General features: G+C 36.4%; 1 protein-coding gene across 1 annotated transcript in view; it reads left to right on the top strand.

The window, feature by feature from the left end:
- Window positions 1-9,353: 9,353 nt before the first annotated feature.
- Window positions 9,354-26,078, top strand: part of ST7 (suppression of tumorigenicity 7) — a 282,179-nt gene continuing 265,454 nt past the window's right edge. Inside the window, exon 1 of the mRNA XM_031938860.1 lies at window positions 9,354-9,584. Within this exon, the coding sequence (XP_031794720.1) occupies window positions 9,434-9,584 (151 nt within the window). The 5' untranslated portion in view covers window positions 9,354-9,433. The remainder of the gene's footprint in view (window positions 9,585-26,078) is intronic.

Genomic DNA, 26,078 nt, shown 5'->3' on the forward strand with positions numbered 1-26,078 from the left:
GGGTTGTTCTAAATACTTGTAAATGATGTTACAGAAGAGACTGGGTGTCCACTATTTGGGGAAGTTAGAGGATTCTTCTCAGGTACAGGCTACACTAGATAGTCTCTATTCACTTTAATATAAAGTTTTATTAGATGCTATGATTCTATTTATTACTTGCCATGAAATAAACTTTTAATTCACTTTTTGGCAGAAAATAAAATCATAATATTTATCAGGTGTCAAAAGTATGCATTAGCAATATTAATATTTATATGTTTTTAATTAAAATAATATTCTGAGTTTCTCAAATTTAAACATGTTTATGTTAAAATATTTGGTAGTTATGATAACACATGATTAATACAATGTACATAAGAAATTGGCTAAGTCTAAATGAAATCATGTTTTCATTTTTATAATATAAACATGTGTGTTCATGGCCTTTAGATTAGGAGTTCCTAATATTTTTTGTGTCTGTCATGTGTGCCTTTGGAAGCCTGGTGAAGTCTATGGCCCCTTATCAGAATAATTTAAAGCATAAAATAAAATACACAGGATTAAAAACAGAAACTAGTTATACTTACATTTAGTAGCAGAATGTTTAAAACAAACAAATAAGTTCACAGACAACAAATTAAGATTCCTTATTTTAGAAAGAGATGGAAATGGCTAATAGGATATTCCTGTGGATTGAAATTCTTTTGCCTTTTCAAAGATAGTATACACAATTTTAGATGTATAAAACATTAAATCATCATTAAACAACCAAATCTATTTACATTACTGTACTGTTTCAAAAAAAAAAAAAAAAAACCTTGGCATATTAGGAAGTAATGATATTCGATATGCTGGTTATAAAGTAAACATCTTCCTGACCTTATCATCAAGGATATCTATTAATGAGTGTGAGGAATAAGCAATGAGGAAGCAGTTTTTTATAACATAGTTTAACTGGCTGATATTCTTGGCATATGAATTATTCAACATCTAGCATGTCATTTAATAAAATGTCACAGGAAATTAGAACCTGGCAATAGATTTAACATAGAATCTAAAGGGGGTAATGACCTTTGAGATCATTTAGTCAAACTTCTTTATTTTACCAATGAGGAAAGAGAGGCCCAAGGAGGTTAAGTGGCTTGCCCAAAGTAACAGATAAGAGTTAAAATTAAAACCCAGTTCCTCCTACTTCAACAGTTAGTGCTCTTTCAAATAATTCTCTAACTCCAACATTCAGAGATTTTTCTAATTTACTACACTATTTTCTCAAATAATTTTATTCCATCAAGCCTCTAGAAGGATTACTAAATGCAAAAATTAATTGGTTTACCACAGATAAGGAAATAAATATCAATAGAATCTTCCTACATACATTTTAAAATGTCCAGGTTTTGTTGATACACTTTGTTTTTACATTGTATTCATTTCCAAAAATTTTTTTCTCTCACATCTTACTCAGTGAGTCATCCCTTTTAAGAAGGTCTAAAAAGAAAAAAAGTTCTACAAAATTAATCAATGCATTGACCATGTCCAATAGTATGTATTCTACATCTTCTTACATGCTTTTAATCACTTGTTTCAATGTAGCAAATTATACATTAAGATTCAGAACAACAAAAGGAAAAGGAGGTTCAAAAAAGAAATTTGTATCATAACATTCTTATACAAGGTCCTATCCATATTCCTTTTCATGGTATAAAAAAGAACTTGTATCCCCCTAAGCTTTATCTGTTTTCTGTCAGGTTACAAGAGTTTTGTGTTCTGTTGTGATATGAATGACTGAGTCTATACTGTAAGACCCAAGCTAGCTACGTAATGAGAGGCTCAACTGTAGACTGTCTACTAGATGATGAATTCTTTAAGTATAAGACATAAAAATTTAAAAACTTGCTATCATTTGTTCAGGGCTTTTTGCTTTCATAGTGACTGGTGAAGAAAAGGATCAGTAGATACTAATCAGGGGATTAGACACCTTCAAGCATTAACTTAGTTGAAAGTACTCTGAATAGCAACCAATAAATTAGATTATTGGAAGAACTGAACAATATCATGTTACTTCTGTTTTCAAAGCATTCCCATGCTTCCCTGTTTCCTCTAGGAATAAATACAAACACCCCTGTTTAGCAGTGAAAGCCATTTTTGATATCATTCCAGTCAATCTTTTTTTTTCCTTGCTGAAGCAGTTGGGGTTAAGTGACTTGCCCAGGGTCACACAGCTAGAAAGTGTTAAGTGTCTGAGTTCAGATTTGAACTCAGGTCCTCCTGACTTCAGGACTGGTGCTCTAACCACTATGTTACTTACCTGTTCCCAGTTTATCTTTCTAACCAAAATTTTTATTACTCCTGTTCTTGTACAATTGGTCTGAGGTCAAATTCCATTTAGTCATTGATTGGGTCCTGATGGCTCAGAGTGAGCAAGTGTTAATAGTAATTGTTTTCTGTTTTGGTCAGAAACCCTGAGGGTTCTCCCTTCCCAGATTGATTTTTTTTTCTTATCTACAAAAAGAGGGCATTCTCTGACTCATTTCTTACCTATCCTTAATCACTAAATGGGCATTGCCTCTGTCACACTGAGACCTATTAAAACCCCTAATTAGCTCAAAAAGGCCAAGATCTCCCACTGCATCCAGGGCCATCTCTAGGCATTCTGATCTCCATCTGGCCAATGACCCCAAATGGCTCAAGAGGAATGAGACTGGTGGCTTTGCACAGCCCTTGCTCACTGAATCATGGTTCTCTTCAAAAATGAAGATCAAATAGCAACAACAATCAAAATTTATATTCAGCCCCTTTTTGTACTCAACTGTGCAACTAAACTGCCCTTGTTGAAGTTTCTCACATATAACTTTTCATCTCCCATCTTTGCGCTTTTGCATAGGCTGACTCATGTTTCTAATAAGCTTCCTCCTCAGCTCCACCTCTTAAAAACCAAGTTTCTAAAGCTCACTTCAAATATTATTTCTAGAACTTGGCTTTTCCTACTCATCTCAGTGGCCAGTGCCCCTGCTGCTCCTCCGTAACATGAAATTACATCCTATGTGTTTTTTCTCAGGGCACACAGGTGATGCACGGAGTGCCAGGCCTCAGGTCAGAAAATTCATCTTTCTGAGTTCAAATGCAGCCTCAGGTACTAGCTGTGTGATCCTGGGCAAGTCACTTAAACCTGCTCAGTATCCTCATCTTAAAATAAGTTGCAGAAGGAATGTCAAACCACTCCTGTATCTTTTGCTAAGAAAACCCTAAATGGGGTCATGAAGAGTCAGATGCTAATGAAAAACAACTTTACAAAATAGCTTGTGTTTACTTATTATATGTTTAGATGTGGAAGAAATCTTCAAGGTTTTTCAGTCCAATTCCTTCATTTCACACTTAAGAAAATTGAAGCTGTGGAGAGACTTACTAAAGATCACCCTGATATTAAATGGTAAAAATAAGATTTGAATCCTGGTTTTTTACTCTCAATCTAGTGCACGTGGAAAGTACTTTATAAATGACTATTGATTGCCTGATTTTGGAATTGGCCATTTGTGTACATACTATTGATTAAAGCAAAAGACAAATTCAACATCAAATCAGAAGACAGGAAAATGATGAAAAGATGCTGAAAATAAGGGCTCTAGCTTCAAGGCATTCATTCAAGGACCTAGTATTAATCCAAACTGGGGAATGATACTGATTCCTGATACCCAAATCAGGAAAAAGATATTGATCTCAATTATCACCATTTCCTACAGAATTGAATAGTTATAAATTTCCTCCTAAGGAGGGCAAAAGAGGCCCAAAACTGCCTAAACCAGAAAACACTTGATCTCTTTGCCAAGCTGAGAAAGACTTCATGCAAAGTTAACACAAGTTTAGAAATCCTACATAGCTGTAAAATACGTTGAAGAAGACTATGAGTAGAAAAGTGAAAAGTAGTGGAAGACAAATCTATAGAAAGCTTAACATCGAGACTCAGCCAAGACACAGAATTCTAAAAGCATTAGTAGATGAAATTAGCAGGGCACCTAATAGAAATAAAATGGAATATGTCTATCAATGTTTTTATAATGAGATATTTTCCTCATCAGTGACAGACCACCATATTTGGACATTAATACCTTATCTCTGATCTTGCTTTAGGAAGGATTTTTAAAAAAGCACTTAAGACGAATCAGAAATACTGGATCAGGTACATGAAGAAATCTATGTTGGAAGGAACACAATCTTGCAAGTATTTGATGGATCTTTTTATAAGACAAAGGAGAGGAAGATAACAAAAAGATGGAGAAATTATGGATAATATTAATACCTAATAAAGGCAATAGGGAGAACATCAATAATTACTGACCCATATATCTACTTTCTTATCTTATGAAATCTTTATGAGAATGATCTACATGCAAATTGAAGGTATTAATAGGTGAAAATATTAGAAGGGAGAAAGCAGGCTTTTGTCAATGACTCTTCAGCTGACTATATCTTAACAGTTATACAATTGATTCAAAGGTGTATGGACTATAAGTTACATCCGTGTTTAAAGCATTTTATTTGGTAGAACAAGAAGCAGCCATATCAGTTCTTCTTAACAAAGAGTTTTTCTTGTATATGTTTCTCATGTACACATTAAGAGCATGTCATATTTCTTGATAAATGCAAGCATAGAGATAACTTTTTGCAATGACCATTTGCAGGCAATATCTCAAATGGAAGTATTGCCAAAGATGCCTCAAATTCTAATTGTTTTACACATTGAGAAAGATTTCCCTCAGATAAGGGATTCTTAACCTTTTTTGTGTCGTGGATCCTTTTGGTAGTCTGGTGAATTCTGAGAACCCCTTCTCAATATAATGTGAAGAAAATAAATAAATTAGATTATAATGGAAATCATTTACATTAAAATAAAGATATATATATATATTTTTTTTTTCCTACAGAAATTTAGAGTCTCCTGAAATCTATCCACAGACTTATGCTATAGGTGGTAAGGTTCTCCAGGTACTCTTGCTTGCAGATCCTTTTAAGCTTCAAAATATTAAGTCTCCTTGGTGAGAGCATGATTATCAAGAGAAGATCATGTTAATAATCCATAAAGAACTAAAAGTTTTTTAAAAGATGTGTATTGTAGAAACTATGTCACCATATGCTTGGTTGGCTTGTCTATTTAGTTGATACAAGAGAAACAAATCAGGCTACATTTTATTTGAGAAATGTTGCAGAACTATTTTAAGGGTGCCAAGCTGCTTCCTAGTAAAAGACCAATCATTTGAGAGAGAGAGAGAGAGAGAGAGAGAGAGAGAGAGAGAGAGAGAGAGAGAGAGATAATTTGTGAATTTTGAATACTGAAACCCTAAGGAAGGAAACATCCATCTGGATTACTCAAAGGGTGGTGGAGAGGGCCATGGTAGGGATATTTAGGATGTAGCAGTAGTTCCAGTGTTGACCAAAGAGAAGTGATGTGAGAGATATTATCAAGAAAATTTACAACTGGAAAATGAGGTAGGCTGGGTATTCAGAGTGATAGATAATAAGTGGATAGCAATTTATGGGCTCCTCTGGAACCCACAAAAGTGTAAAAATATATAGGAGGCCTGTAATACACAGAATGAATCCTGTTCCAAGGATTCCTATAGGATAAAAAGTTTTATCACTATTTCTTTTAGCACAATGTCTGGCAGTCAGTCAGTAAATGGGTATTTCTTAAGCACCTACTGTGTTCCAGGCAGGGTTCTAAGAATGGAGGATTCAGAAGCAAAGCTCCTTCTAGGAGCTTCAGTCCAATAATCATGAAAACAAGTAATAAATGCTTTTTGATAGTTTGATGATGAAATGAATGTAAGCTCTTCTATTATAATAGAATTTCTTGATCCCAAGGATAGTCTTTTGCCTTTCTTTGTATCCTTAAAGTTTAAAACATAGTAATTGCTTAAGAAATGGTAGTTAACTGACAAACTGATTGCCAGGTACTTTGTTGATGTTGTTCACCTGTTTCAGTTTTGTCCCACTTTTTGTGATATCATTTGGGGTTTTCTTGCCTAAGAGATTGGAGTAGTTTGCATTCCTTCTCCAGTTCATTTTACAGATTAGAAAATTGAGGCAGAGTTAACTAACTTGCCCAGAATCACAAACTTAGTAAGTATCTGAGGCCAGATCTGAACTCAGGAAGATGAGTTTTCCTGAGTCTATCTACCTGGCTGCCTGCCAGACACTAGGGATACAACTTTTCATCCTGTAGGATTCTTGTCCATGTTTTTCCAAAAATTTTCTGCACAGGATCCACTTCGTATGTTATATGGATTCCAGTGGAACCTATAAATAATTATTTGTTATCTCTATCAATAATTGACTAGCCTACCTCTTTTTTCAATTGTACATTTTAAAAAATATACAATCTTACATTCTCAAGACAGGTAAAAGCTTGTTAGTATATATTTGTTATCTTCAGTGCTTAGCATAGCTCTTTAAACATTGGGAGATATACCTATCTATCACGAATGGGTAGCAATCTGCACAGAAAAAGGGAATATCCATGTTAATGAGATCACAGATTCATCAAACTACTATATTAACATAAGGTCATGGCATGAGGGAAGTATAGAACATCTTATTTTACTATAAGTAAAATGAAAAAGAAATAAATAAAATTGACAATGAAATATTCCCTCTGGAATTTTCAGTGACCTAACATCTTGAATGTTAGTTGGAAGAAATGAGGAGACCATTTTCTTATCAGATATAGATGGTTGTTTGTATTTCCTTCTCAAAGATCAATTATATCAGGAGGGTGCTCTCTTGACTTTTCATTGAAATGGAATTAAGTGAAACAGAATTGTGCAGTTGTCAGCCCCATTTTCCCTTCCAGAATTAAACAAGTCTAGTGGCAAGACATAGGTCAAAGGGACAGCATGGCCTGGAATACAATGGATGGCCTTGGCCTTTCTAAATTAAGGCATCTTCCAGGCCTCTGTTTATATGAGGCAATCCCCTTTCAATGACTAAGGGGTAGGTGGGAATTGAGATAAAAGATGACCTAATTTACCATCACAAAAATATTAATCTGGGAGGGTAAGACCCTAACTAGACAACAATTACAATCTACACTAATTCTAAGCTCTCAGAACCTAAACAATAAATTATAGAGATTTATGATGACAATTTAAAAGACCAAGATTTAAAAAATATTAGCAGATGTAGCAATGTTTTAAGGTGGGAGACATAATAAAAATTATAATATCTAGAATTTATATAGGCACTTTAGAAATTTTATCTTATTTGACCCTCACAACAATCCTGGGAGGTAGGTGTTATTATTATCCCCATTTTACAAAGGTCACTGAAGCAAATAAAAACTAATTGATTTGCCCAGAGTTATATAGCTAATCTGTGTGAGGTAGAATTTACATTTGGTTCTTTCTCATTCAATATTTAATGCTCTGTCTACTGATTTACTTCACAGGCATAAGTGAAAGCTCATAATTGGTTTAATGGATATAAGTAGCAAGCTTATAGCCTAATGAGGCAAATCCACACTTTGGAACACAAGGAATACTTGGGTTTTATTTTATGTGAGGCAATGTGGTTAAATGACTTGCCCAGGATCCTACCACCAGTAAACATCAAGTATCTGAGATTTATTTGAACTTAGATCTGGTTCTCTATCTACTGTGCTACTTAGCTGCTCCAAAACTTTTATTTCGAAAGGGCCGCTTTGACCTAGGAAAGAAGGTATGAGCATGTCTAATCAGTAATCTAGAAATTAGAAGAAAAAATAATATAACATCTATATTTGTTTTGTTTTGTTTTGTTTTTTAGGGGGGGGGAAGAAAAGGGTGTCAAAAAACTTGCATGACTCCAACTGCCAACAAAAAATGCTCCAAAGTAAACAAAAACAAAAATAAAAGTATCTCTGGCTGAGTTAGTCTTACTTATGCCAGATTGCCTCCAATATAGTCACTCTAAATTAGTTTAGCTTTGGAGTTCAGGGAAAGTGAGTCAATTCTGACGTACTATAAGGCTAATTCTGGAAACTACTGGTATAAATTATAAAGCGTACAATTTGGGAAAAAGTGAGCTAATTAAATATGGAGAGATAAAAGATAGTCATTTGTGGACTCTCCTGAAACTCATAAATGTAAAGAAAGGTAGATCTTCATATGCATATACCAGATGTCAAAAGGCACTTAGTCCATGGAATTACAGAGGAAACTAGTAATATATAAATGCAGGGATCAACAAAAACATGTGTAGGGTGTCCCAATTATGTATTTAAATATATTTCTATACAATTAGTGTCCTTTGCAATTTTATGTATTTTGTTGTTTGAAACATATGCAAATATGCAGTGGTCCAAAAGTACGTGTGTAAACATAAACACACATGTTGATCATTATATATGTATATATATATATACAATGCTCATATACACATACATATATGTGTGGTTTCCATTGTAATCTGATATTTTTTATGCTTTTTTCTAAGTCTATCTCTAAATACATATGTACACATATACATATGTATATATATACATATATAAATACATATGTGCACACATGCACAAGGCATTCCTGATGTGTTTGGTGTATGTATGTGTATGTATATAGGAAATTTTAAATCTATAAATATTGATCACTACATTTCTGTATAATTGGTTTCCTTTGTAATCCTATTTATTTTATACTTTTGGGGATAACCTGTGTGTCTATATGTATGCATACATATATAAAGAGTACAATTATTTGTCTTTATATGAGTGTTAAAGTTGGTTTCCTTTGTAATCCTAATATTGTGCGCCCTATCCGCCTGCGTCTGCACACAGGGGGGGGGGGGGTTCCCAAGAACCCAAGTGTAATTATGTGTCTCCATAGGAAGCAGGCTGGGCTTTGGGGTTGGTTTCCTTTAGGACACCGAGTGCCGCAAGCTTTAGAAACGTGGCTGGGAGCAGGGGTCGGTGTGCCCCGGACCCGGAGAAGTGAGGAGCCCGAGGCGGGGAGGGGGAGCTGCTCCCCGGGCGGGCTTTTCCGCCAGTCCCTGCCCGTGGCAGCAGTTTCTCCTTTAAGAAGCGGCACTTGGGTCGGGGTAACTCGGAGTGTGCTGACTATTAAAGAGAAGAGGGAAGGGGGCACCGCGGCTGCTTGGTGACCTCGGCAGAGGGAGGGGGAGGCGGGGAAGAAGGAGGCGCGGGGGTGGGGGGAGGCTGGGATCCCGAAGGGGGAAGGAGCCGCGAGGGGGGAGAAGCTTGGGCCGGGGCAGCGCGGGCGGCTTCGGGGGAGCCCAGCGCCCGCGCTCCTGCCTCAGCCGCTCGCCGCGCTCTCGCAGGGCAGGCCGGGCCCGGGTCGGCCCATGAGTCAGCCGGGCGGCCGGGGCGGAGAGGCCGCGGCGGCAGCAGCAGCTGAGGGCGGCGGCGGCAGGACCGGGAGCAACTCCTGACTTTAAGAAGAAAAAAAAAGCCCCGGTGAGCGAGACAGAAAACATGGCTGAAGCGGGGCCGGGGTTCCTGGAGCAGCTCAAGTCCTGCATCGTGTGGTCGTGGACTTATCTGTGGACCGTGTGGTTCTTCATCATGCTCTTCCTCGTCTACATCCTGCGGGTGCCCTTGAAAATCAACGACAACCTGAGCACAGGTAGGAGGCGGGAGCGCGGCGTCCCAGGCCCGCTCGCCGAAGTTGGTGCAACTCGTGCCGGGGCCCTCGCTCCTTCCCCCGCTGCCCCGTGGGCCGGGGGGAGGGGAAGGGCGGCCGCGCGCGGGTAATGGCAGAGGGGGTGCTAGGGGATCCCCCGGAGGGGGGGTGGGGGCTGAGGAGCCTGGGAATGGGCCCCGCGGCGGCTCCCCCGGGGTCCTACCGCCCGCGGGATTCGGCGGCCTCGTGGGGTGCCTTGGGTCTGGGGACTGCCCCCGGGGTGGCCTTTGCCCAGCTGCTCCCGTAGCCTCCAGAGAGCAGAAGTTCCAGGCGAGGTTGTTAGGGCTGGCGGCCTGGGAGGAGGCGGGGGAGTGGAGCTCGTGGGAGCCACGTACGTGCCGGGCTGGGAAAGATAGGCAAGGAGCCGTTGGGCTCCCTCCCGCCTCATCCCGCACCAGAAGGTGCCGGGCCCGAAGCAGCCGCCCTCCGGTCCCGACCCTGCAAGTGGCCCTCCTCCCTGCTGCGTGCACCACGCAGCCCAAATAGTGGCTTCTGAGAACTTGGCGCTTTCCCCCGGAGAGGACTCTGAGGAGGGGGAGCAGGAGCGGGTCGGCAGAAGGAGAAGTCTCCCATGCTGCCCCTGCCCATGCCCTGCTGCGTGCCAGCCGCAGCACTTACTCCCTAGAGCCCGCAGCTTTCCCTTGAGTAGGAGACTGGAGAAGGGGAGAGGACGGGATCAGCTCGGAGAATCATCCCACCCCTTCCTGCCCCCTCCCCCTTCCTCCCCCGCAGGTTGGTCCCGGAGCATCCAGACTCCTTCTTCTCGTTCGTCATCACCCTCACTCCTTCCCCCGCTTCGTTCCTTTTAAATCCCAAAGGGAACGCACTCTCGGAAAGAGCAGTCACTTCGGTTGCCCAGGCTCCTCCACCCAGAAAGCTGGGGCAGGATACACGCTGTTGTGGTGCCGGGTTGTAGTTTTACTCCGGGAAACTGCGGGCCTGAAGACATTGCCAGAAACTCCCATGAGTCAGCCGGGCGGGGGGGGAGAAATGGACCTGCCGAGGCGTCGGAGAATAGAGCTTCGCGTCCAGAAAAAGCAGATTTAGACGGGGCGGTGGTGCTGGAGGAAATTGGGGTGGGCCTGGTGCTGGCTTGGGAGCAGAACTGCCGCCCCGCCCCCACCCCTTTTTGAAGTCCTCGGAGGTGGTGGTTGTTGAGTCCTTTCTCAATTTCGAAGCACTCTCTGCTCCAATGTGTGTGAAAGTTGTTTACGCCTACCCGGCTTTTGACCTAAAAATCAGACTGCTGAATGGGGTGGCGATTTTCTAACTCAGTTTTGACAAGGTTTGTCGGTTGCTTTTTATCAAGTTAGGGAGTCTGAATGAAGCATCAGATCTCTAAAGCAGATGTAGAAGGAAGAACAAACATAATGACAGGAAATCTGGAATTTACAGTACTCTTAATGGGAATTTTAAAGAAATTTTAAACTTTCCCTTATTATTTGTGTCCAGAACTTTTTTTTTTTTTTAAACCAGACCTGAGATTTCCTTCTTGTTGAGGAAACTTAACTCTTTCATTGAGGCCAATCTTAAAAGAGTTGTCTGAATTTTAGTCTGGAACACGATGCAATAATAACACGTATGAAAGAAATGTGTCCTGACTTTCAAATCTCAGGGTTTGTAATGGTAGGATAAAATGGAAAACTAGCCAACAAGTCCTTAAAAGCACAGCAACAGAAATATCTCGAAAACATTTCACACCACAAAATGAGTTGTATTTTAGAAAACACTGAAAATCTGGCTTGATATCTACTGTAGTTTCTACCTCCACGATCAGGGTTTTTTTTTTGTTTTTTGTTTTTTAATAAATTCTCTATTGATTACTAGCAGTCTGAGAATCCTGAGATTTCTGTAATACGTGTGGATTTTGTATTAGTATAGTGATCTGTGAACTTGTGGGGCCAAAAAAAAAAAAATCTTAGACATACATTTCTTTCTTTTGTATTAAAAGTTTTATTTTAGTTTTGGGGGCCTAAATATGTAGTAACATTATTTTGTTATTTAATGCTAACTAGGAATGTAATCTCCTTGAGGACAGGAGTGGTTTTATTTTTGTATTTGTACCCAGAGAACTTGGCAAATTGCCTCCCACATAGTGGGTGCTTATTATTTACTGACTGAGTCATTTCTTATGTATCTAAACTTAAAGAAACTTTTATTTTCAGTTAGAACCAGTAGGGCTTTTGGCCCTCATGTGTTGTGTAGAGCTCAAGAACTAAGGTTTCTATTTCAGAAGATGTGTTTTGAGTTGACTTTGCTACTTGCTGTCATTGTGACTCTGGACAAATCACTTAATGCCTCAGAGGGTTAATTTCCAAATCCAAAGTGGAGATAGATAGAGCAAGATATTTAGTCTTGCTCCAGACACTTTTTGGCCACTGGAATTTATTGAATATGGAGATGACATGGTTGAATTTGCTCTTTAGGAAAATTAATTCGGCATCAGAATTGAAGATAAACTGGAGTGAATGGATATCTAGTTTTTAGGAGAAAAACAGGAATGTGGCACTTTGGAAAAATATACAGATATAGAGAGTTTTTGAATCAAAGACCTAATGGTTTTGACTCCTGAGTGCAGTTCTTTCTAGGTTTGTGACGTAGTCCTTACAAAGTTGGGGGTAATTACTCATTTGTACGATCTATTTCATAATGTTGTTATGTGGAACTTATACAGAGAGTATACATGAAAGATCTATTATCATACAACTAGCCATTTTCATTAAATAGCTCTGGCAGTTTTTGAGTGGGTTTCTCACTTCTTGGGATCTCAAGGATTATAATAGAAACTAAGGGGATGAATGCCTGGTGCTATATCAGTTTAACAAAGGAATAGTTTCACCTGTGTTTGGAAGCAAATACATGAGTTAAGAAGATTCACTTCCCTTGGCATTTTCTCTATGGAAAAAAAAAAGGGAGAGAAGCCAGTTATAAAACAAAACAAAATATTTGAAAGTAAATTTCTTTCTACTATTCTTAGACTATGTAACAGAGAATTGATTGAAGGAATTGGAGATGATTGGCTTGGGGACTCCAAAGGGGAAAGAGAACATGATAATGGTTTTCAAATATTTGAAGGATTGTCAGCTAAAAGGATAGAACTTATTCTTTGTTGTTACAAAGGGAAGGACCAAAAGGTGAAAATTATTGGAAGGCACATTTCAGTTCCGTCCATCAACAAACATTTATTAAGTACCTATTGTGTGTCCCTAGCTGTTGTTTTAGGCTTGGGAATAGCTTTTTAACAATGGTGTTGTTTTGAAGTTCTGTCAGACTCTTCCTGACCCATGTGGTTCATAGCATGCCAATGCTATTCATGGGCATTTCTTGGCAAAGATACTGGAGTGGTTTGCTATTTCCTTCTCCAGTGAACTAAAGCATACAGAACTCAAGTGGCTTGTTTCCCAGCTATTGAGTGTCTGAAGTCCAATTTGAACTCAGCTCTTCCTGATTCCAGGCTGCAGGGCTCTATCTACTTGAGTTGTACAGTTGTTTCAGTCGTGGCAGACTCTTTGTGAGCCCATTTGAGGTTTTCGTGGCAAAGTTACTGGAGTGGCTCCCTAGCTCATTTTTACAGATGAGGATACTGAAGCAAATAGGATGAAGTGACTTGTAAAGAATCACACAGCTAGAAAGAGGCTATATTTGAACTCAGGCCTGCTATTCTATCTACTGTGTCACCTGGCTAGCTCTGAGCAACTTTGCTGCCTCGTGGCGTTATTTTTATTTATTTATTTATTTTAGTAATAAGAGTGTCCATTTCTGGCAGACATTGTGGGGCCTTGTGAAATAGAAAGGGTCATGAGATGTATGTAGTCAGAAAACTTGGATTGTAGAGCCAACTTTGCCTTTTAGTGTGATCTTAAGTAAATAATTTATTGTCTATAAAGTCAATTTATTTGAACTTATCTTTAAGGGCCCTTCTAGGCCTAGATCCCATGATCACCTATTTGGGGACTTCTTGTAAGGGTAAGGTCAAATATTGATGCTTTGCATTTTTGAGACTTAAATAGTTTTACTTTTTATAAATGCTAAAGGAGGAACTGGAGACCATTTCTTTTTTCCCCCTTATATTCAAATGAGAAATAAAGAAACTAATGGGAAAACTGTCCAAAAAGTTTATTAATTAAATTAAAATTTAACTTTTTTTCCCTTTTTGGAAAAGGTCTTTAGAGATCAGGCTATTCAATCTTCAGTGCCAAAGGGCAAATGCCAAAGGTCCAGTTAGCTTCCTAGTACTGTTACTATCAAAATCGGTATGGGAAGAGATAGAAATCCCTTGGGAAGAGATAGAAATCCTTTACCCAATTTTTTTTAACATGGACAATTTTACTGTTTACAGTTCCCCTGGTGGTGGTTCTTCTCGTGTGACAGAGAAGGAAAGCAAATAGTCTCCTGAGAGCCTGCTTTCTTAAACGAGCTTTTTTTAGGAAATGGTAAATGTGACGCATGTATGAGGACCTCTCTGGGAAATTGAAAACATTATCTCTACATTGCTTTACAAGCACTGCTTGGCTGACAAATACCCTTGTCTAGGATTCTTGCTCAGGAATAGGACCAATTCTGCAATTTTTAGGTTATAGAAAATATGCTAAAAATATCAGTTTTCTTTGAAGCTCTCCCTGTCTGGTATATTGCCTATAGTGTTAATTTTTTGTTTATATACTTTGCCATTTTGGAATCCAACATTTTTATTTTTACATTTCTAGATCAAATTTTGTGGCAAAAAAATAAATGTACTCTCTAAGTTTTAGAAAACCTTATAGAAACTTTTCTTCTTCAAAGCAATGGAAATGCAGAAAATTAAGAGCTTCACTGGTCTAATTTGTTATATTGTTGTGTGTATGTGTGTGTTGTATAAAAATACAAATACATGTGTGTATTTCATTTTCTCATAACTTTTCTTTAATTGCACTATACTCTTTCTTTTCCTCTATTCCTCCTTAAGGGAATTGATGTATTTTCATTGAACATGCCAATTAAAATAGGGAGCTTAAAGATGGGAAAATTCCCAACATCCCGTGCTTTAGATAATACAGAGATAACTGTGTTCTTTTACAGGAGTTCTTGAACCTTGCAATGAAAAATAAGTTTAAAAGAAGGGAGAAAAAGGCCAACAGAATACAAAAGTCAGCTTTCATACATTAACTTTGATGTTAAACACTACAGCATGTGTTTAGGCTTGTGGCATACTGGCCCTATGCTTAGATAGAGGTAGTTTGTTAATATGGTTTTATGTTTTACTGAAAATATAGTAGACTAAGCTTTTAACAAGTTTTTTTTTTTTTAAATGTGGAACTTTTTTTTACATGTCATCTTTTTTTCAAGAGCAGCAAAATATCAGGACAGAAAATTAATTGTAGGTAGGAAGAATCAAATAGGACTTTTTTTTAAATAAGAAAAACAGTAATTTTGGCTCCAAAAAATCCCCACAATAATAAAACTGACTTCATAGCATAGTTGTTTTGATGTATCACCCTGATCAAACTGGCCTCAAATCTGTGAATGTCTGGAGCCAGAACAGACCAGAGACTTGAGAATCAGGAATCAAACACTTAAATTTCAAAGTGAGGGAAATGACTTGTAAGCAAGGACAGGTGGGTTAGATACTTGTGCCGAGCTGTCCCCTAGTGGGGTGACTAGTGTGGTTGAACTTTGACGTATATATTTGTGGCTAGACAAAGAATCAGATAGTATAATGTAGCAACTGTAGTGAGGCATACTATCAACAGTGAGGCTAGGTTGTCTAATGACAAAAAGTTCATTCATGGCAGGGCTTCCTGTCTGGGCCTGTTGGTGATTGCTGGAGCTCAGGGGGCTATCAGTTCGAAAAGGATTGTTGTTATACCAAACTCAGGGAAAAAAAGCTCAGTTGCTGGGCTTTAGCTCTGGAAAACAGAGTGTCTCTCCACTAATAATTTCTTAGCAGTAGTCTTTTTATCTTTATCTGAACGGTTGTAGGAACTAAACATATAATAATTTGTGTAATACATAATTTTAAAAAATGTACAATTTTGGTATTTTGATACCAAATAACTTAAATGGTTTTATAACTCTTTAAATAACTTAATAATTTAAATAATTTTGGAGACTTGTTTTTAAGTTTGGAGACTTTAGCAATTTATATACTGAAATTATCATCTAGTATTTGTTAGCAAAGTATTTTGCAGATATCTCATTCTTTCCTCACAAGAACCCTGAGAAGTAGATGCTATTATTATTCTTATTTTATAGATGAGAAAACTGAGGCAAATAATCATTAATGCCTAATCCAGGATCATATAGCTAATCAGTATCTAAGGCAGGATTTCAATTTCATATGTTCTTTACTCTAAGCCTAGCACTCTTTCTACTGTGCCACTCATCTACCTATAGGTGACTTAATAGGATAATTGTGACTTAAAATTATTTAATTAAATTGTACACTAAAGGTATAATTATAAATACATTAAATTATACATTATAGTGAGCTGATAATGTGCATGTATAGAGCTGGATTTGGAATCAAGAAGACCTGAATTCAAATTCAGCCTCAGACACTTGGTTGTTGTGTGATCCTAGATTAGTAACGTAATCTTTGTTTGCTTCAGTTTTCCTAACTATAAAATTTGGATAACAGTTTCAAAGTTTGCAAAAATCAAATGAGAAAATATTTGTAGAAAGTGTTTAGCACATAGTAAATATTATATAAACACTTATTTCCTTTCCCTTCATCTTTTCCCATCATTAAAATTATTTGGTGGAAAATATACATTTCTAGTAGTTCTAATAATTTTATTTATATACACACAGAGTATATTTTTCTGTCCAGAAAGGGAGTGAGGAATCCCAGGATGGTCTCTTTTTTTAAAATAAAGAAACTTTGTTTAAGCATGATTTTCATAGTGTATTTAAAATAAATTTTAAGAAGTTTCCATAGTAATTAATCTTTTATAAACTTTCAGAAGTCTGAAAGCTTGACTGCTCAATATTTCTTGCATTCATTCCCCTTTTCAGTCCTACTGCCACAAAATTAGTTGAGATGCTCTATTGGACAACAGATAGACTTTAAACCTACCTCCCATCTTCTAGTCTTCAACCCTATTCAAAAACTCTGTTACTTTATGAATAAAGTAAAAACTTCTGAGCATGGCAGTCAGCAGTAATGACAACTAATATTGATATATTGAGGTTTATAAAGTCATTTTGTCAAAACAAAGCTGTGAAGGAAGGAAGGAAACATTTATTAACTGCATATTATGTTCCAGGCACTGTGCCTTTACACATATTATCTCCTTTGATCTTTACAACAACCCTGAAATGTAGGTGTTATTATTATCCCCATTTTCAAGTTGAGGAAACTGAAACAGCCAGAGATTAAATGATTTGCCTTGCCCAGAGTTACACATCTAGTAATTTTAGGGGCTAGATTTGAGCTCAGATTTTCCTTGACTTTGAGCCTACTGTGTAATTTATTTTACTCTCTTCATTTTACAGCTGAGGAAACTGAGGTTTTGAAGAGAGGTTAAGTGATTTGTCCATGGTCACACAGTTATTATCTATGAAGGAATTCTTGGGATTCCCCAAGCCTAAATAGGGCCTTTTTTTTTCTTCACAATATAATATAAATTATATTCACAATATAAACTATGTTAATTCAAGGCATATTTCAACCTAAAGACACTACCTGCCTTATGTCCTATTGTTTCCATTCATTTATCCTATAATCCAATTAAACTGGATTAGTTATTCTCTGAACACATTGGATTCTTCTACTTTTATGCTTTATTTACACCAGTTTCATATTTGGGACTGTTAAAATTCTATTCATTCTTTTTTTTTTTAATAGCTTTTTATTTACAAGTTATATGCATGGGTAATTTTACAGCATTGACAATTGCCAAATCTTTTGTTCCAATTTTTCCCCTCCTTCCCCCCACCCCCCTCCCCTAGATGGCTGGATGACCAGGACATGTTAAATATATTAAAGTATAAATTAAATACAAAATAAGTATACGTGACCAAACCGTTATTTTGCTATACAAAAAGAATCGGACTCTGAAATAATTCTATCCATTCTTTAAGGTTTGTTTCAAATAGCATCTTCTCTGTGAAGTCTTCCCTTCATTCTTCCCACTTCGAAGTAATAGTTCCCTATTAAGAATGTTTACAGCATCATAATAGTAACAATTAACTGCTTATTGTGGAGCTGCAACTTAATAATAATGTTTGTATTTGTATTTTGATTAATTATTAAAGTGATCTATATCTTAGTAATGCTTAATGTTTTTTTGGAAAGTAACTCAGAGTCTATCACATTGAATCTTATACAAGTGAGAATTCTTTTCCTATAACAAGGAATAACTTGTCATTTATTTATAGTGTCTTACAGTCATTGTTCACAGTACTCTTATGAGGTACATAATTTAGAAATTACTTTCATTTTATAGCTAAGGAGATTGGGGCACAGCTAGGTCAAGTGATTTGCTCCTAATTAGCATTACTTAGAACTGACTAGCCAATACTAATTATGTAGAAACTATTGTGCTAAAAGACTCTTGAGGAGATGAAAAGATTAATAAGAGCGTATAGTATAATAGGAGGAGTATATATACAAACAATCAATACAAAATTGCATAAGAGAAACACAATTAAAGTTTTATGTAATCATTAGATTTTTAAATTCCTTGAGGGTGTCAACTAAGTCACTCATCTTAGTATCTTTCCTAGTTTCTAGTACAATGCATTGCATGCATTAAGTGCCTAATAAATGTTTGAATGAAAAATCAGATTGATTTTCTAAGAAGGAATTTCCTATCAGGGAAAATCTGGAAAGGTTATTTAGAAAAGGTGGCATTTGAGTTAGGTTTTGAAGCCTGAGTAGGATTTCAGCTTAAAAAGATAAAGAGTTTTGAGGCATAAATTTGTAAGAGTAAGAACATAAAGTGGGAATGGGGAAAGTGAAGACCATCCATATCTCTTTACTAATATCCTGAGCTTAACTAAGTTGTCTTTGGTTGTAAGATTAAAGAAGACTATTTTTTTTTTTTTTTTTAGTACATGTCTATGTTTCATTTTTAATGAGCTCATTGATTTAGAGAAAATAACTCATTTGTAATATGAGACTTTTAATTTAGGATTTAAGACTTTAATAATTTTCAGTGTCAATTATTTCATGGGCTCTACAATTATAAGTCTAGTTGATACCTAAGCACAAAAACATTCATCCAAGGATGAAAGCCAGTGAGATGGCCAACTCCAAAGGAAAGATTTATAATTGGAAGATGCTGCATAACAGTACTCTCAGGCAAAACAAAACTCAACTCTTTGGGGGGCTTAATTCTATCTTCTTTTTTGTTAAAAGTTTTAAATTTGGTCTGTATGAGAATTTTCATGTCTTTTAGCATATTTCTGCTGTTATATTGGAATCACTGTGAAGACACATTGCAATTTGTTTTACAGCCAGTTTTCTGATGGTTATTTTGTTCCATAAAGCAAAGTGGTGCCTATTTAAAAAAAAAAGAAAAATCTGTATCAAGGTAGGTAATATAGAGTTGGATGATGAAAAAAAATAACTCAATTATGTAATAGTATTTGAACTATTATCCATTAGTAAGATAACTCAACTTAATGATCAAGTATTAGAATTTCTGGTCCTGATTGTTGAAGAGACATCTTGTTCTAATGTTCACATTTTTACTCCTAATTGTGTTTTTTATTGTTTGTATGTGCCATAGCTAAGGATTTTATGTGCCCCACTATTATTTAAAATCTCAACTTAATTTATTTTTGGACCCACATAGGTAAGTAGCTAATTGGATGGAATGTTTCTTGGGTGCTAGTTTTACTTTACCACCTAGACTTTAAGCTGCCTCTAGCTCCTTAAGCTAGAAAGAGCCTTGGTCTAAAAACATCTTAGGTTCAAGTCCTTTCTCTTAACTTCAGTCAATGAAGTTACATTTAAGAACTTCCTATGTGCTGGGTACTAAACTAAATATTGGGGATACAAAGAAAGGCTAAATACAATCATCATCCTCAAGGAGCTCATAATCTATTGGGAGAGAAAACACACGAACTACTCTGCACAAATGAAATAAGGACAGGAGAAATTGGGGCTGATCTTAGAAGGAAAAACAGTTAAGATTCTGAGGATTGAAAAAAGGCTTCTTGTAGAAAATGAGACTTTACTGAGACTTGAAGGAAGTCAGGGTGCCCTCCTTGAGATAGGGAGGGGAGAGCATTCAGAGCATGGGGAAATAGATAGTCATGGAAAATGTCACTTAACTTGCAGATTGACCTTGGGAATATGATGTTATCTCTTCAAGCCATAATATCCTCATATGTAAAATGAGAATATTGAACTAGATGCCCCTAAGAGACATTCATATTACAGCTGTATCATTCTGTATTTTTTTTTTTACACATTTCAAAAATTTTCTTACAACTTTGCTGTTTAGAACTAAGAATATATCTTCCTTGAAAAACAATGTGTAGAAATAGTGTAGTTAGTTACATTTGAAGTGAAAAAATAGGATTCATCACTGTTACAACAGAGGTAATTAAAAACCAGAAAATCAATGAAATGGTTTAAAAATTTATCACGAATGGTTGAAGAAAAAACTTTCTTGGTTAGAAGAGACTAGTAGGAAAAAAAGTAGTTTTTGAAGAAGTTTTTTGGGTATTTTTAATGTCTCCAGAGGTTCATATAGATTAAGAATTAATTTCATATAGATGATAGATAAGAATTCTTAGATTTCACTTAGGCTAATATTTTCATTTTATAGATTAGGCAAAACTGAGACTCAGCGAAATTTGACTTTTCCACTGTGACACACTTGACACCCTTCTTCTTGGCTAACAGAGGGCTGAATTTGTATGTGATTTTTTTTTTCTTTTTTCTTTTTTTTTTTTCTTTTTTTTTTTTAGCAATTAACAAGAAAAAGATGTAAGCTGAGTTGCCTAGAGGAACTCACAATTAATTAGGAAAAAGACACCCTTAAGGAGGAAGGTAACAAAAATATTAAGTTTTTAATGAACCCTGCATTCCATAAGGGATAGTAAATTCATAGAAAATGAGTTTATCTGGGAATCTTGTTTAAATAACTAAAGAAGGGAATTAGCCATTAAGTTCTGTGTTCATTCAAAGTCCAGCAGAGTATTTTGGACTGCCCACTATCCTTCATAAGAAATGTGCAAACTTTCAGAGAGTTTAAAAAACCAAAACCAAACCAAACTCAAAACAATAAGGAAATCTCTGTGGTTCATGGACTGGGATCTTTTGTTTTTACTTTTGAATAACAATTTTTTTTTTGGGGGGGGGGTGTAAATTTTTTTTTCTATTGACGCTTTTGGTTTTAAAAACATATGCATAATTTTTCACCATTGACCAATGCAAAACCTTGTGTTCCAATCCCCCACCCCCCACCCCCTCTCCTAGATGGTAAGTAATCTAATATATGTTAAACATGGTAAAACATACATACATATATATATATATATATATATATATATATATAAATCCAATATAGGCATATTTATATAATTATTTTGATGCACAAGAAGAATCCCATGACAGGGCAGCTAGGTGGTGCAGTGGATAGAGCACCAGCCCTGAAGTCAGGAGGATCTGAGTTCAAATTTTGTCTCCCATACTTAACCATCTTAGCTGCATGACCCTGCGCAAGTCACTTAACCCCAATTGCCTCCACAAAAATAAAATAAAAAAGAAGAATCAGATGAAAAAGGGAAAAAACGAGAAAGAAAATATAATTCAAGCAAACAACAACAAAAGAAGTGAAAATTCTATGTAGTGATCCACATTCAGTTCCCACAGTCCTCCCTCTGGGTGTAGATGGCTCTTATCACAAGATCATTGGAACTGGCCTGAATCTCTTCATTTTGAGAAGAGCCATGTCCTTTGCTGCGTACAGTGAAATCCTGGTTCTGCTCATTTTACTTAACATCAGTTCATGTAACTCTCCAGGCTTCTTTAAAATCATAATGTTGAATAGTTATTTTAAGCATCTTTGCTCAGTTGTAAGAATACCTCTTTTTTGAGCAAGGTAATTTAAATGTGAACTGAAGCAGTTTTTTAAAATGTAAAGCTTTTTCATAGTAATTAATTTTATCCAGATTTTTATGAAACCTGGAATTTTATCATTTTTGTCAAGAGTATTGATATTTTACTCTATTATCCTGTTATAATAGATTATTTGAAAATTCTACAGATTATTCTTTCTGTTCTTTTTTTCTCCTAGAGATCTGTTGGTGCTAGAAAGAATGGAATTTCTTTACTTCCAAATTTATCTTTTATGTTTATTTGATAGGTGTAATTTTTAATGGAAATGAAAAAAGTTTTTGTAATGTTTTGCAATTCAGTGATTTGAATTCAGCTGATTTGACCAACACTTTTCCCAAAAGTATGTGTTGGTAAATATCTGTGGATTACAAAGGAAGAAATTTGTTATCCACTTGGTACTTTTCTTAGAAAAAACCTGATCTACTGTTGCAATTTTTAATTAAATAGAAATGTACAATGTGTGGGACAGCAACCACCAACTCAAAATAATTCAAATAGAAGTTTCTCAAAGCCAGAACAGAAAGTGGTTTATTTAATTCCTGCAGCAAAGGGGTATCATTTTCACCAGGATACTCTAGTGAATGAAGGCAAAGGACAGGCAACAGAGCAGGGTTTTTTAATACTTTGAATTTGGGCCTCAGCTGTTACTGATTTTAGTCTTAGAGTTCACAGTTTGTCAGGGGAATCTACTCCACCCTCAGGGTACAAGAACAAGGCACTGGAGATTACAAACAGTTTGTGTGGGATTAAGCAAGAGTACAAGGAAGGGGATTTTTCCAGGAACTGTAGCTCTAAACCATGGCAGGGGCCAGTTTTCTGAGTAGGCCTCACTTTTATGCCGCTTAATCTCTCCTCTTTTTTGTGTTCATTTGAGGACTTCTCACACCAATCCTGATACAATTTTTCAATTTCTATATAGATCTCACCTTTGGGACTTCTCCTATCTTCTTGATTTATGGGTTCCCATCCCTGATTCCCCATTAAGTGGACATTACAGAATTTACAGGACATAAATCTCCAGCTTTCATTACATAGATGATCCTTGCTTTCAAGGAGTTTTACATTCTTTTGGGAGAACATGAAGTCCATCCTTGATTATTCCTTGATGTCCTTGTGAGTTTTAGGTATCTAAGTTTCATTTCTCCAATTTGATTTCTCACAATTCCACTTTTTTTCTTTTTAACAATTTGGTTTCCACCTACTTTTCTAACACCTCACATTTGGCTATTTTTTTTTTTTTTGTTACATCCTATTTCATAAAAGTCTATTAACCCTTGCACAGATCTCCTTCCTTACACAGGATGCATAATTAATCCCTGAATTCTCTACCAATTCTTCTGATAGGGCTGTGCTAGGAATGAAATTTCCAATTGTAACACATGTTCCTCCTCTTCCTGCCAATAACTTTTATACACACACACACACACACACACACACACACATTGATAAGTATCTTTATAACTCTGAACTGGTTTCAGGAGAAGGGGGTTCAATGGCACTTTTAGAAGTCACTTGGGTTTTTAGCTTGAGACCAGTGAAAATAGATTTCACAAGACCCTTTGTAGCCATAGCTGTTATAGGCCTAAAAAGTTCTACTGGCTTGGCTCTGGGATTAGAAGTTGGTCTGAAGATGTTTAAAAACCACTCACATTTCCATAAATTTTTCCATTGATGTAATATAACATTCCATAAGTTATATCCTTCTAAGAAAACTGTACACTAAAATCTTCTCCAAACCAAAGATGTTTCAGCTTCAGTTTCAATAATGAATAAAATAATAGGTCCTACAGACAGTTGTATCAGTTGTTCTTACAATAAGGCAGGGGTCCTCAAACTTTTTAAATAGGGGGCCAGTTCACTGTCCCTCAGACTTTTGGAGGGCTAGACTATAGTAAAAACAAAAACTTTGTTTTGTGGGCCTTTAAATAAAGAAACTTAATAACCCTGGGTGAGGGGGATAAACGTCCTCGGCTGCTGTATCTGGCCCTCGGGCCATAGTTTGAGGACCCCTGTAATAAGGTCTTAAGGACCTTATTCATATAGACACATACATCTAACAACAAATAGATGACCAGATCAAATATTCATGTTCTTAGTTATAAGATATAATGGCTACATATTTTCAGATCAAAAACAGCAAATATTACATACTTGGTCTGTGCTTATGACTTCTATTGACCACTTACTCTGATTGTAGGAGGAAAAAGGCAGGGGCATGATTACTATAGCATCAAAACTGATCCTTCAGGACCTCAATCTGAAGGCACAGTTGACAAAGTCTTGTAGTAACAATTCTTCTTTAGACAATTCAGCTCTCAAATGGTGGGTTATTCACTTAATAATTCAACAGATAATCATTCCCCAATTCAAAACTCAAAGCAATAACAGTTATAATCCCAAGAGATTTCATCTCAATAGCAAGTTTCACTAATCAGGTTTTAAATCCTCAACTATCTATCCCATGTGCCTATAGAGCAAGAAAGCCATGGATCATATTCATTAAAGAAAGAGAGCATAATGCACTTAATAAATATTAGATAATTTGCTGAATGGATTTTGAAATAACCATTTTCAGAGAATTTGGAGTTAACCAGAAATCTAATAAAACTTCTCTTAGAAGTTTCTTGCATTGCTAAGCGGTAGAACCTTTGATATAGCATCACAAATGACTTTGCCTTAGAATAGCACTTGAAAAATAAAAACATTCAGTTATTAACACCAGGTAAATGTAAGCTATTCCTTTAAACAACAGAAGCAATTAATATTAATTTCATTCAACCAGCAAGGGGAAGTGGCAGAAGTTGGGGGGGTGGGGGTGGTGAGCTCCAGTGAGTGAGTTTGTTTTCTCATGTCAAAGGAGCAGCTACATCCAGTGAGGGAAAGGTGGGCTAAGTCTTCACTTTCCCAAGTCACATAGTGTCTTTCCTAACTTCACTATGCTTTGTGACCCTACTTTTCCTCCTCATAGCTAATTCTTTTAGGATGTTAAATCCCTTTCAGGATTTAGCCTGCCAACCAAGGATATGCCCTAACCCCATGGGGTGTTTCCTTTTTCCTGCAAATGGCAAGTTCCATTAAGGATCTTTCCCTTTCCATCATTAATTATTAAAAGTCCTTTCTATACTCTTCTACTCTATTTCACATTTACCATTCCTAGTCTATTCTTTCTATTCTGTCCTTCCATTTGGGGGGCCTAGAACTACATCTTTTGGTGTCAGCCAAAACATCCTGTTTCTCTCTCTGCCCTGTAACATCTCTCTTTCTCCAACAACCTATCACATCAATAATCCTTAACAATTGTAGGTTTCAATATTACAACAATAACCCCAAACAACTTAATTAGCAATTTCACAACTTTCATAAGTGATAGCCAAGTAGACAGAACATAGCCTATCACAAAAATGGAGCAGAATCTCATGTAATTTACAGAGAATTTCCAATTTTAACATATATACCAGTTGAGGAAAAAAATGTTTTAAAAATCAATACTTTAGCTTGTGAGATTCTAACTAACTGTTTCATTCAAACTATCAATTGCCTTTGCAAATCAATCTTTCTTGTCCCTTGTTTTCAAAACTACCTTTAAAAAAAAACTTTAAGATTCACAATATAGATAATATCTAAATAACTTTGGACCAAATTTCATAAAACTTGTATATATATGTCCAGCAGAGCTGACTTAATTTTAAAGTATAACTCATAATTTTTACAAATTACCCAATATACAGTTTAGAAAGTAACATATTTCATCTATATTTCATCATTAGGAAATACAAACATGTGATCTTTCTCGGTATTTCATAAATGTAGTCTTTTTTTCTGTTCAGATAATAAATCTTTTGGAAAAATGAATTTTTCAGAATTAACTTAAGACTAACCTTAATATTTAATAGATGGAACATAAATAGTAGAATTATGGAATATTGAGAGAAATTTTAGAGGGGGGTCCAGACCTATGATTTCTGTGTAGTAAGTAGGTTATTACTGGTAAGGAAACTCTCTTTGCCAATGTGAATCCACAACTTATTCTACAATTTATAATGTATTGGGAGCAGTGAGAGGGTAAATAACATATATAGGTTATATTGCTAGTACAATGTATCAGAGACTGATATAATACTGATGAACTTTTCTGGGTAACCAAATTTTGACATAATTTCCCATAATCTGTTGAGACAGGCAGTATTAAAATATTATGCTATTCTGCTTCTGGCATTTCTCCTGGGGTTGTTGGGCAGCAAACACCATAAGCACTGTTCCTTAATCCCTTCTGAAGCTTTACTGACTCATATTGATGACCATCTTCCAGGTAGAGAATCAGCCTGTTAGAGAGGACTCTGGAAAGAAACTTGCCCAGCAGTGACTAAGAGACATTCTGTGAT

The sequence above is a fragment of the Sarcophilus harrisii genome, chromosome 5, assembly GCF_902635505.1.
Source record: "Sarcophilus harrisii chromosome 5, mSarHar1.11, whole genome shotgun sequence".
Taxonomy (NCBI): domain Eukaryota; kingdom Metazoa; phylum Chordata; class Mammalia; order Dasyuromorphia; family Dasyuridae; genus Sarcophilus; species Sarcophilus harrisii.